Consider the following 12,018-nt stretch of genomic DNA (forward strand, 5'->3'; position numbering starts at 1 on the left):
ACAGCACAGGAACAGGCCCTTCCACTCTCCAAGCCTGCACCAATCCAGATCCTCTACCTAAACCTGTTGCCTATTTTCAAAGGATCTGTAACCCTCTGCTCTCTACCCATCCCTTTAAATTATTCCTATTCATATACCCATCCAGATGTTTTTTAAATGTTGTAATTGTCCCAGTCTCTACCGTTCCCTCTGGCAGCTCATTCCGTACACACACTAAGGTGAAATCTTTCCCCTTTCACCCTAAACCTATGCCCTCTAGTTCTGAACTCCGCCACCCCAGGGAAAAATACCTTGGCTATTCACCCTATCTATGCCCCTCATGATTTTATAAACTTCTATAAGGTCACCCTCTGGGAAAACAGACTCAGCCTATTCAGCCTCTCCATATTGCTCAAACCCTCCAACTCTGGCAATATTCTTGTAAATCTTTTCTGAGCTCTTTCAAGTTTGACAACATCCTTCTATAGGAGGGAGAATAGAATTACACACAATATTTCAAAAGTGGCCTAACCAATGTGCTGTACAGCCGCAACATGACATCCCAACTTCTATACTCAGTGCTCTGACCAATAAAGGAAAGCACACCAAATGTCTTCTTCACTATCTATCTACCTGAAACACCACTTTCAAGGAACTATGAATCCTCACTCCATAGTCTATTTGTTCAGCAACACTCCCCAGGACCTTACCATTAAGTATATATGTCCTGCCCTGATTTGCCTTTCCAAACTGCAGCACCTCAGACTTATCTGTCACTCCTTGGCTCATTGGCCCATCTGATCAAGATCCCGTTGTAATCTAAGGTAACTTTCTTCGCTGTCCACTACACCTCAATGTTGATGTTATCTGCAAACTTACTAATCTTACCTCCTACGTTTACATTCAAATCATTTATATAAGTAATGAAAGCAGTGCACCCAACACTGATCCATGTGGCAGATCGCTGGTCCCAGGCCTGCAGTCTGATAAGCAACCCTCCAACACCACCCTTTTTCTTCTACATTCGAGTCAGTTCTGTATACAAACGGCTAGTTCTCCCTGTATTCCCTGAGATCTAACCTTGCTAACCAATCTATCATGAGGCTGAGAAAAGGAGCAAGTCAAACAGTCAGGACAGGCAGGAACAAAGCAGAGAATGAGATAGGACAGTTAAATTATTTCAATGCAACAGGTCTAACAGGTAAGGCAGATGAACTCAGGGCATGGTTGGGAAGACGCCTCTTAAATGTTGCTATTGTATCTGCTTCTACCACCTCCTCTGACATTGCATTCCAGGCATTTAGAGTCATAGAGTCTTAGAGATGTACAGCGTGGAAACAGACCCTTTGGTCCAACTTATCCATGCAGCCCAGATATCTTAAACTAATCTAGTCCAATTTGCCAGCACTTGGCCCTTATCCCTCTAAACCCTTCCTATTTATATACCCATCCAGGTGCCTTTTAAATGTTACAACCCTGAGAGTAAAAAAAAACTTGCCTTTTACATCTCCTCTAAACTTACCCCCTTTTACCTGTTCAGAAAAGATTTATAATGGTGTTGCCAGATTGAAGGGTTTGAGCTATAGGGAAAGGCTAACACACTTGTTACCTCCTCAAAGAATTTTAACAGATTTGTCAGGATTGACCTCCCCCTGACCCAGCCCTATTGGACAGAGCACTCCTAAATACTCACAAACTGATCCTTAATAATGGAATTTAAAACCTTACCAATGACCAAGGTCAGGCTAACTGGCCTATAGTTTTCTGTCTTCTACCTCCACCTTTCCTAAACAGTGATGTTACAATAGCCATTTCCCAGTTCTCTGGAACCCTCCCTGCCTCCATGATTCCTGAAAGATCACCACCAATGCCTCCCCAATCTCTTCAACTATCTCCTTCAGAATCCTTGGATATAGTCCACCTGGTCTATTCACTTCAGACCTTCCAGCTTCCCCAGCACTTTCTCTTTAGAGATGGCCACTAAACTTGCCTCTTCCCCCGGCTCTCTTGAAGTTCTGGTATGCTGCTGGTGCCTTCCACTATGAAAACTGATATAAAGTACCTATTCAGTTCTTCTACTATTGTTTTGTTCCCCATTATTACTTCTCCAGTTTCATTTTCAAGCAGTTCAGTGTCCACTCTTGCCTCTCTCTTTCATTATATCTAAAAAAAGCCTCTTGCAATCTTCTTTCATCTTACTACCTAGCTTGCCTTTATATTTCATCTTCTCCCTCCCTTATTATATTTTAGTTATCCTCTGCTGGTTGTAAAAGGTGTCCCACTAATCTTCACCACATCATATGCTTTTTCTTTTGCTTTTATGCTGTCCCTGATTAGACTGGGCATGTACTCATTGTAGTTAAAGAGAATGAAAGAAGATTTTAGTGAGGGGCTTGCCTAGTTAGAAAGAGAGAGTTTGTTTCCACTGTGGGAGAGTCTAAGAGCAGGGAGCATGAACCCAGAATAAGCAGTCACCCATTTATGATAGTGATGAGGAAGATTTTTGTTGCTCACATAATGGTGAATATAGGGAATTCATTACCACAGAAAGCTGTCAAGGTTAGGTCTACTAAGTAAATTAAGTGAGATAGACAGATTTTAATCAGTGAGAGAATCAAGGATTACAGAGAAAGGGTAGGAGAGTGGAATTGAACATTATCAGATCAGCCGTCAACTCAGTGACTGGTGCAGCAGACTCAATGGGCTGAATGGCCTACTTCTGTTCCTACATCTTATGGTCTAACAGAGTAAAGTATCCTATTCTCCAACTGGATGCTGAGAGATGTTCCATTTGATTGGGAGACTAGCATTAGGGGATATAGAGTTAAAATAACGAATATTCCATTGAAGACAGAAATTCAAATGTTTTTTCTTTGAGGTGATCGGCAATGGAATTTATTTCCCAAAGAGAGTACCAGAGGTTAGGGATATTAAAGGCTGCGTTAGATAGATTCATGACTCACAAAGAATATAGGAATGTAGAAGAAAGTAGAGGCTTTAATCAGTTCAGCCATAATCTTGCCAAACACAGAGCTGGCCCAACAGTCCAGTCTGTACTTCATCCGTTCATATTCTGACTATACGTTGGAAAGGGTGTGAAAACTTGGGAGCAGGTGCAGCAAAAAGAGTGAGTTTCGGGGTTGGGCATACAGGAATTCAGCAACCTGCATAGCTTGGAGATACTATAGTGATTCTACTCAGAGAAGAGATGTTTGAGAGAAGGTACATTATAAACCATGAGGGGTTACAGACAGTGCAGGATCAACATAAACTGCTCCCCTTAGGAGAAGAGACACAGAAACATTGAAACATAAAAAGTAGGAGCAGGAGGAGGCCATTCAGTCCTTTGAGTCTGTATCACCATTCATCATGACTATGGCTAATCATCCAACTCAATTGCCTAATCCTTCTTTCTCCCCATAGCCTTTGATCCCATTCACCCCAAGTATTATATCTAGCTACCTCTTGAATACATTCAATGTTTTGGCATCAACTACTTCCTGTGATAATGAATTCCACAGGGCCAGTCCTTTTTTGGTAAAGACATGTCTCCTCATCTCCATCCTAAATGGTCTACCCTGAATCCTCAGACTGTGACCCCTGGTTCTGGACACACCTGCCACTGGGAAAATTCTCCCTGCATCTACCCTGTCTAGTCCTGCTAGAATTTTACAAGTCTCTTTGAGAGCCCCCTCATTCATCTGAACTCCAGCAAAAACAAGCCTAACTGAGTCAATCTCTCCTCATACGCCAGCCCAGCCATTCCTGGAATCAGTCTGGTAAACCTTCACTGCACTCCCTCAAGAGCACGAGCATCCTTCCAGAGAACAGGAGACCAAAACTGCACACCATGCAACAGACGTAACAAGACAATGGAGACTTAAGGTACTGGCAAAAGAATCAATGGCAATGTGTGGAATATCTGTTTTACCCAATGGCTAGGATCTAAAATGTAATATGTGACAGTGTGGTGGAAAAAGATTCAATTATGTCTTTCAACTGGGAATTGGATAATCGCCTGAAGATCAAATAATTATATAGGTAAAGAGTAAGAGGAATGGACTAGGTACTTTGCTGTTACGGAGAACTTGCACAAATTTGACAGAGATGGCTTTCTGTTCTTCAATCATTCCATGTTCTCTGACAGACATCATTTTGGTTTTGAGAGATTGAGAATGAACATGTGAGTGTAAGATGTAAATGCTTCTTATGTTATGTAGATAGAAAAAGATTAATGGAGATGGTGCTAAAGAAATTAATGGGATGGTAAGTTGATAAATCCCCAGGATATAAAAAGAGGTGACCGTGGAGATAATGGATGTATTGGTTGTCATCTTCCAAACTTCTCTAAATTCCTGAACATTTCCAACAAATGGTAAGGTGCCAAATATAATTCCATTATTTAAAAGAAAAGTAGAAGGGGCAGAGGTTAGCGAATTACAGACACAGTATCTGATATCAGTAAAATTCTACAGTCTATCATAAAAGATGTTATGATGGGACACTTGAGAAGGGCTTATGCTCGAAACGTCGAATTCTCTATTCCTGAGATGCTGCCTGGCCTGCTGTGCTTTGACCAGCAACACATTTTCAGCACTTGAGAAAATGTCAACAAGTCAACATGGATTTATGAAAGGGAATCATGTTTGAAAAACCTGCTGGAGTTTTCTGAGGGCAAAACTAGTGGAGTAGATGAGGAAGAACCAATGAATGATATACTTGGATTTTCACAAAGTTTTCAATAAAGTTCTACACAAGAGGCTAGAATGCAAAATTGAAGCACATGGGATATACTGGCATGGATTGAGGATTGGTTAGTAGACAAGAGTCAGAGAGCAGTGATTAGTCAGGTACAATAGAGATAAATGCTTGAGACCCAGTTATTTGCAACATAGATCAAAGCTTTAGATGAGGGAATCAGATGAAATATTTCCCGGTTTGTTGACATTACAAAAGCAGGTGGAATTGTGTGTTGTAAGGAGGCTGGTTTCAAGTTGGAGGCAAGTTGAGTAAATAGTCAAAACACGGCCGAGGTAGTAAAATGTGGACACTTGTGAAATGCAGGGCAATCTAAGTATTCTTGTGGATGAGTAAAAATAAAGCATGAATAGTACATAGTCACAAAGAAAAGTGGGATGCTACACTTTATTAAGAGAGGAATTGAACATAGAAGTACGGATGTTATGCTTTGGTTACACAGGGGCATGTTGAAAATATGGTATGCCAATGGATTGGTCTTGATTAATGAAGGATGAAAATATACTGAAGACATTTCAGAGAAGGTTTGTTAATTGATACCTAGGATAAGTAGATTATCTTATGAGTAAAGGTTGGAGAGGCTGGGCTTGTTCCCATTGGAGTTTAGAAGAGTGAAGGCTGACCTGATTGAAGTGTGTAACATCCTGAATGGTCTTGACCAGGCAGATGTGGAAGGGATGTTTCCTCTCGTGCATCAGTCCCAGTTGGGAGCACTGTTTAAAGTTAGCAGCCACTCCATTAGGATAGAGATGAGGAGAAAGTGCTGGAGATGGGGTGATTAGGGGTGGGGTTGGAAACAGATATTTAGGCAGAGGTGAGTATATTCTTGTCAGGTAGGGGAATCACTGTCTATCAGTGTGCAGACGAGAATATGCAATCTGAAACGCAAATAGCTTACTGACCTACACTAGCTCCCAGTTAAGAAATGCCTCAAATTAAGAAATTCTCATCGTTGTTTGAAAATTGGTCCTTGGCCACAACCTTTCCTATGTTTGTCACCCTTCTAGTTTGGCAACCCTTGTTAATATCTACACTCCTCTAATTCTAGCCTGTTGCATACAGGTCATTCTGATATAATGCCATGTTCTGTCAATACAACATGGCTGGAACGTGATTGTTGAACTGTGGATGCTACACATGCACAATCATTTATCTGAAATGCTGGAGACCAGCTGATTTTCAGAATTCAGAATTTTTCAAATTTCAGAATAAGTGACAGTTTGATGGTGAAATTTTTAAAACTCTTACCGGAGGAGCAAGACGCACTCAGTAAAACGGTCCTTAAAACAAAATCGAGCCCTGCCGGTGCTGGGCCACGCTTCCCCACCCCACGTCGCATCTGAGTGACACACATCGAGTGGGTGTCAACTTGGATTAACTGTTTGCATGCCAAACAACTTTGTTAATGAGAAAAATACTTCATAAAAGAACCTTCGGACTTCGGAGCTTTTCGGATTTCGGGATTTCGGATAAAGGATTGTCTACCTGTATTTGGATAATGCAAACTTTCTGCTGAATGGGTATTGCGATTTTCTATGGCGATCTTCTACAGTGTGATTTTCTACAGGAACGACCTGAACCCCAATTTTAAATGTTCCATGATTGATGACAATGTTTTCAGTTGCCTTCGTCCTCCCTCTGGAATTTCACTACTATATCATCTACCTCTCCTTTCTCATTTAAGACATTTGCTCAAACCTAGCTCTTTGGCAAAACTGTTGGTTACTTACTACAATATTCCTTATATTGCCAGGTGTCATATTTTGGAAAGTGCCTAGGACTTTCATTTTTTATCACAGGCACTATGTGAAGACTACTCATTCCCTACTGAATGCAACCAATTCTAATCAGCCAGAGGCAATAGGATTAAATGGAGAATATTAATAACCTGCACATTCCATCAAATTAACAATTGATATTGGAACCAGTACGCTCAGTTGTGTTGTTCAGACGAATACCAGTAGTGTGAGGGCTTTGATCCCCATTCCAGCTGAGGACTTGCCATGTGGCTTAAGCTTCAGTGACCCTCATATAATTGAGGAACGGATGAATGATTCACAGCTGGGGAAACAGCAAGGACTGTTGCAAGTAGGTCGCAGCAATTTGGTTTAGGGAAGGAAAAATAAGTCAATATCCCTGCTTCTGATCACTAAGCAGTAGGGAAATCTAACAGTTATTACATGGATACATTGCTGAGGTCAGGCTGTTTAATTTCCAGAAATGTTAGGAGGAGAGTAACAGGTAGATAGGGTGGTGAAGAAAACATTTGGCATGCTTGCTTTCATTGGTCAGTGTATTGAGTATAGGAGTTGGGAGGTCATATTGGGACTATACAGGACATTGATGAGGCTACTTGTAGATGCTGTATTTAATTCTGGTCTCCCTGCTATAGATGTGGTGAAACTTGAAAGGATTCAGAAAAGAATTACAAGAAGGGTTGCCAGGGTTGGAGGGTTTGAGTTCAAGGGTGAGGTTAAATAAGCTAGGGTTTTTTTTTCCCTCGAGCACGGAGGCTGAAGGGTGACCTTATAGAGGTTTATAAAATCATGAGGGACATGGATCGGGTAAAGAGACAAGATCTTTTTTCCAGGGTGGGAGAGTCCAAAACTAGACAGGATAGGTTTAAGATGAGAGGGGAAAGATCTAAAAGGGACCTAAGGAGCAACTTTTTTACGCAGAGGGTGGTGCTTGTATAGAATGAGCTAGCAGAGGAAGTGTTGGAGGCTGGTACAATTACAACATTTAAAAGGCATCTGAATGGTTTTTCAGTAGGACAGATTTAGATGGATATTAGTCAAACACTGGAAAATGGGACTAGATTAATTTAGGAATCTGGTCGGCATGGACGAGTTGGACCGTGCTGTACCGCTCTACGACACTCTGACTGTATGAGATTTGATAGAAGCGGTCAAAATCATGAGGGGCATGGACTGAGAAGATGGAAAGAAAATGTTTCTATTGATAGAAATGTTGAGAAATAGAGAGCACAAATCTAGTGATTGGAGAAAGAAACAATGACTCAAAGAAATTTCTCTTGAAAGCAGTGGCTCAGTGGTTAGCACTGCTGCCTCACAGCACCAAGGTCCCAGGTTCGATTCCAAACAGTTCGGGCGACTGTCTGTGTGGAGTTTGCACATTCTCCCTGTGTCTGCGTGGGTTTCCTCCGGGTGCTCCAGTTTCCTCCCACAGTCCCACGATGTGCAGGTCAGGTGAATTGGCCATGCTAAATTGCCCATAGTGTTAGATGCATCAGCCAGAGGGAAAAATGGGTCTGGGGGGTTACTCTTCAGAGGGTAGGCGTGAACTGGTTGGGCCGAAGGGCCTGTTTCCATGCTGTAGGGAATCTAATCTAATCTAATCAGCGATTGTTATGAAATTGCAATGCACTCCTTTAAAAGGGGGAATGGATAATAATCTGAAGATAAAAGTTTATATGGATACAGGGAAAAGACAGGAAGCAGGACTAGCTGAGGACCGCTTACAAAGACATGGACATGGTGATCCAAATAGCCTTCTTCTGCACTATAACAATTTGGTAGTTCCATCACATGAAGGAAGTTTGCAGGACTAGCGATTGAAGTCTTAATTAGGCACAAGTTTTGTTTGAATCATTTGCCCCTTTCTTCTTATTATTCATCACCCAGTCAGATTTAGAAATTAAATAAAGAGCAAGGCTGTACCAAGATACTGACAAACTTAAAAAGAAGTTCAAATGAAGGTGGAACAAATTGAAGAACACAAGTCAGATGAGGCCATGCCTGGGTTTTAAAAGTCTATGGAATGTAGAAGGTAGGGTAAAGGAGTGAAAAAGGCCTTGGGGAAAAGTAACCGATAGAAGAGCTATGTGCCTTCTAATATTCAGGGTCCAGTTCAGATATTCATCCAATGCTGCTGCAATTCATGAATCAATGTATAAGGAGAAAATAACCTACATTAAATGACAAATGATACAATTGCTAAAGAGGCAATATATAAAAACACAAGAATTCGGAGCTGGATTAGGCCACTCAGCCCCTTGAGTCGGATCTGACATTTGCTAAGTTCATGGCTGATCTGGTTATGGCTTCATCTCTACCGACCTGTCTATCACCACTACCACCCCTCCTAGGTTCCTGATTCCCTTGTCAATCAAAAATCCCTCTAACCTGGCCTTGAATATATTCAATAACCCAGCCTCTACTGACAAAATAAAACCAAAAACTGCAGATTCCGCCAATCTGAAATGAAAAAGCAGAAACTACTGGAGAAACTCAACTGGTCTGGCAGTATATGTTGAGAAATAAGCAGAGTTAATGTTTCAAGTCCAGCGAACTGATGAAATGCTCCCACATCTTATGGACTCAATTGGCCTTCTCTCCACCAAGGGCAGGTGCCCAACTCCACCTGGTCAGGGTGTGGGGGAGGGGTACCAGTTAGCTTGCTGGATCTAATGAGCTTAACCATCTTCAAACTCATTGATGGGACAGAGTTAAATCCAACCCTACAATTCCAGGATCTGGAACCCCCTCAAATCACCTTCTCATCAAATGTCTATCCAACTCCTTTTCAAAATAAATACGGGTGTCATCAGCTTAAATCGTTAGTTAGCTACAAGTGGAACATCCCTTGCAATACATTGCTCAAATAGAAAGATGGCTAACAGGTTTGAGGGTGTGAAGTATCTTGCTCAGGTTTATCTATAAAGTGAGGTTGTGTTGACACAGAAACCTTACACCTTCAAGACTGGGGTTGGAGGATTTCAAACTGACAGTCTTCCGTTTTTGTGGATTCATTCTACCTGCTTAAGCATCTAACTGAGAGCTGTTCGAATCAGGGCAAAGTATTTAGGCTTAGCTTTAGCACAGACAGTATGCAGATTAAAACTCACTATTTCCCTTCAATATTCTTTAACTCCAGCTTTTATAAAATGTTCTTTCCTGCATGAGCGTGAAATTTGTGCATTTCCCACAGCACTCTGTGTCTGTTTCAGTGAGGTTGTCAATTTAATGCCAAATTAGGGACAATGTTATGCTTCTCCTGGGAGCTATGTTGACATTGTGCTAACTTTGCTTCGTGTTAGAAACCTTCCCAGCCGACAGATCTTAACTCCTTCTGACTGGACTGAATTCTAATTCTCAGTTCCTGGGAGAAAAGAAAGTGGCGGGGGGTGGTATTGGATTGTGAGCACTAGTGCATACTCGCTCCCCCTCACACAGCTGTTTCCTGTCCAGGTCACTGGTACCCAGCTTGGGCTATTGCACAAAGTCAGTGTGTACGCAAATTCTGCACTCTGCTGTCTCTTTACCTGCAAACAACATTCATTTTGCACGACTCCAGTAGTGTCAAGCAGTTCTGCTTCTCCTTCACATAGTAGGAACACGAGGGGACGATAGTTTGCCTTCTGCGCTCCGCGCACGCTGTGTCCTCGCAGGGGCAAAAGAGTAACTCGTGCGTGAACTCGACGGGGACGCGGTCGAAGAACTTGCGGAGGGCCTTGTGGCACTTGGGGTGGTTGCAGGTCTCGGCCTTGCTGGAGCGTTTGATGCAGGAGGAGACATACTCCGTCCGTAGCTTCTGACACGACTCGTCCACATTGCAGGCTTTGGCTGCATCCAGGCAGCGGTTGGCCCGTGTGATGCCAATGTCTGATCCTGTGAAACCAATTGGACAAACATTGAACCTTCCTATAGACCTTGTGGTAAGTGAAGTGACAGTGTCTAACAATCATGGCTCATAGTACAGGAACTGTACATTCGAGGAGATGTCAAAGACCCCAGTGAATAACTATGTTATATGTTGGAAGAGGAAGTCTTGAAGTAATGCAACATCTGACTGAGACTTTGAAGCTGCTCATAAATGCTCTTTCATCATTTATGATACAACATGGCAGCCACCCTGTGCATAGGAAGATTCCTCCAAAAGGCATTCAGATGAATGATCACTTAATCTCCGTTGTCTTGTTAGCTTTTCTAGGACAGAAGGTAAAATGAATCAAGAATCAAGAAACAAGAAGCTCAAATCCTGGCAATGGGTGCCTGAAGGCAAGATAAAGGAGGAGGAAGTATCTCTCCATTCTCAAGAGAACCAGTATAGAGTTTTCAGGCAACAGAGTGGCTCAGTGGTTAGCACTGCCGGCTCACAATGCCAAGGACCCAGGTTCGAATCCAGCCTTGGGTGACTGTGTAGAGCTTGCACTGTCTGCATGTGTTTCCTCTGGGTGTTTCAGTTTCCTCCCACAGTCCAAAGATGTGTATGCCAGGTGAATTGGTTGCGCTAAATTGCCCAGAGTGTTCAGGGATGTCTAGGTTAGGTACATTAGTCAGGGTTAAATATAGGGTAAGGGAATGGGTCTGGGTGGGTTACTCTTCAGAGGGCCAGTGTGGACTTGTTGGACCAAAGGGCCTGTTTCAATACTGAGGATCTTTAGTCTAAAGTTAGCTTCCTTACCCTTGAGCAATAGGTAGATCTGAAAACAACCAGGTTTGCTTCTTCTGCTTTAGAATTCACCATTTCTTGATGGGTTTGCATTGGGGTAAACTGAGAATGCAGTTAATTGACTGGGATTACCTTCTAGAGTCCTCATTAACCATAAAGGATAGTACAGTGTCCTTGGTTAGCTCATCTTGAGAGGAGGAGCATTCGGAGCTTATGCAGTCAGTTAGAAGACAAGCTCACTAATCAGCAAGATGGCTGAAGGATTCAAGGGTGGGATCACAGGTGGGTACAACTGGTAAAAGGCCCAGCTTCTTCAACATGCATCTGTGAGTGCTATTGGCAGAACTGAGGGTCAGGAGGGATGGTCTGATGAGCACTGAGTACAGGAGGCACACAAGAGAGCTTTGAGGGTTGGCAAAGGGTAGGAGTGGGGAGGGGGGAGGTGGAGTGGGTACTGCAATATCCAAAATGCCAAGAAAAATTGTAACTCTGCAGAAAGACCTTCAACTGATCCCACAATTTTGGCCATGGTACCAATGAATACCTGGGCCTCTACCACTCAGACAATAGGCAGGCAACTCAGGGACACTCAATCTTGATTAGAGCAATTTACCTTGACACTTGCTTCACAGAAAAATCACTCTTTCAACTCCAAGTTGACAACAATGGCTTCAGCTAGTCTTCAGAGCCACTTCGTTTTTAAGGGCAGGGCTATCATGGTGTCACAGAGGGCAAGTCTTCATGCTCCTCACAATCTTCGGCAGTGCACAGATCAGAAGACCATGGAAGAAAAGTCAGCAAGTGAAATTATCAGATGGACAGGACAGCCTGTAGGAGAAGGTGAAGTTGGAAACTGAGCGACAAGAG

General features: G+C 42.6%; 1 protein-coding gene across 1 annotated transcript in view; it reads right to left on the minus strand.

Annotated features, from left to right (window-relative positions):
* gfra4a (GDNF family receptor alpha 4a) overlaps nt 1–12,018 on the minus strand; it is a 163,280-nt gene that overhangs the window by 47,487 nt on the left and 103,775 nt on the right. Inside the window, exon 4 of the mRNA XM_060828283.1 lies at nt 10,022–10,367. Within this exon, the coding sequence (XP_060684266.1) occupies nt 10,022–10,367 (346 nt within the window). The remainder of the gene's footprint in view (nt 1–10,021; nt 10,368–12,018) is intronic.

The sequence above is a fragment of the Hemiscyllium ocellatum genome, chromosome 1 (genome assembly GCF_020745735.1).
Source record: "Hemiscyllium ocellatum isolate sHemOce1 chromosome 1, sHemOce1.pat.X.cur, whole genome shotgun sequence".
NCBI classification, from domain to species: Eukaryota; Metazoa; Chordata; class Chondrichthyes; order Orectolobiformes; family Hemiscylliidae; genus Hemiscyllium; species Hemiscyllium ocellatum.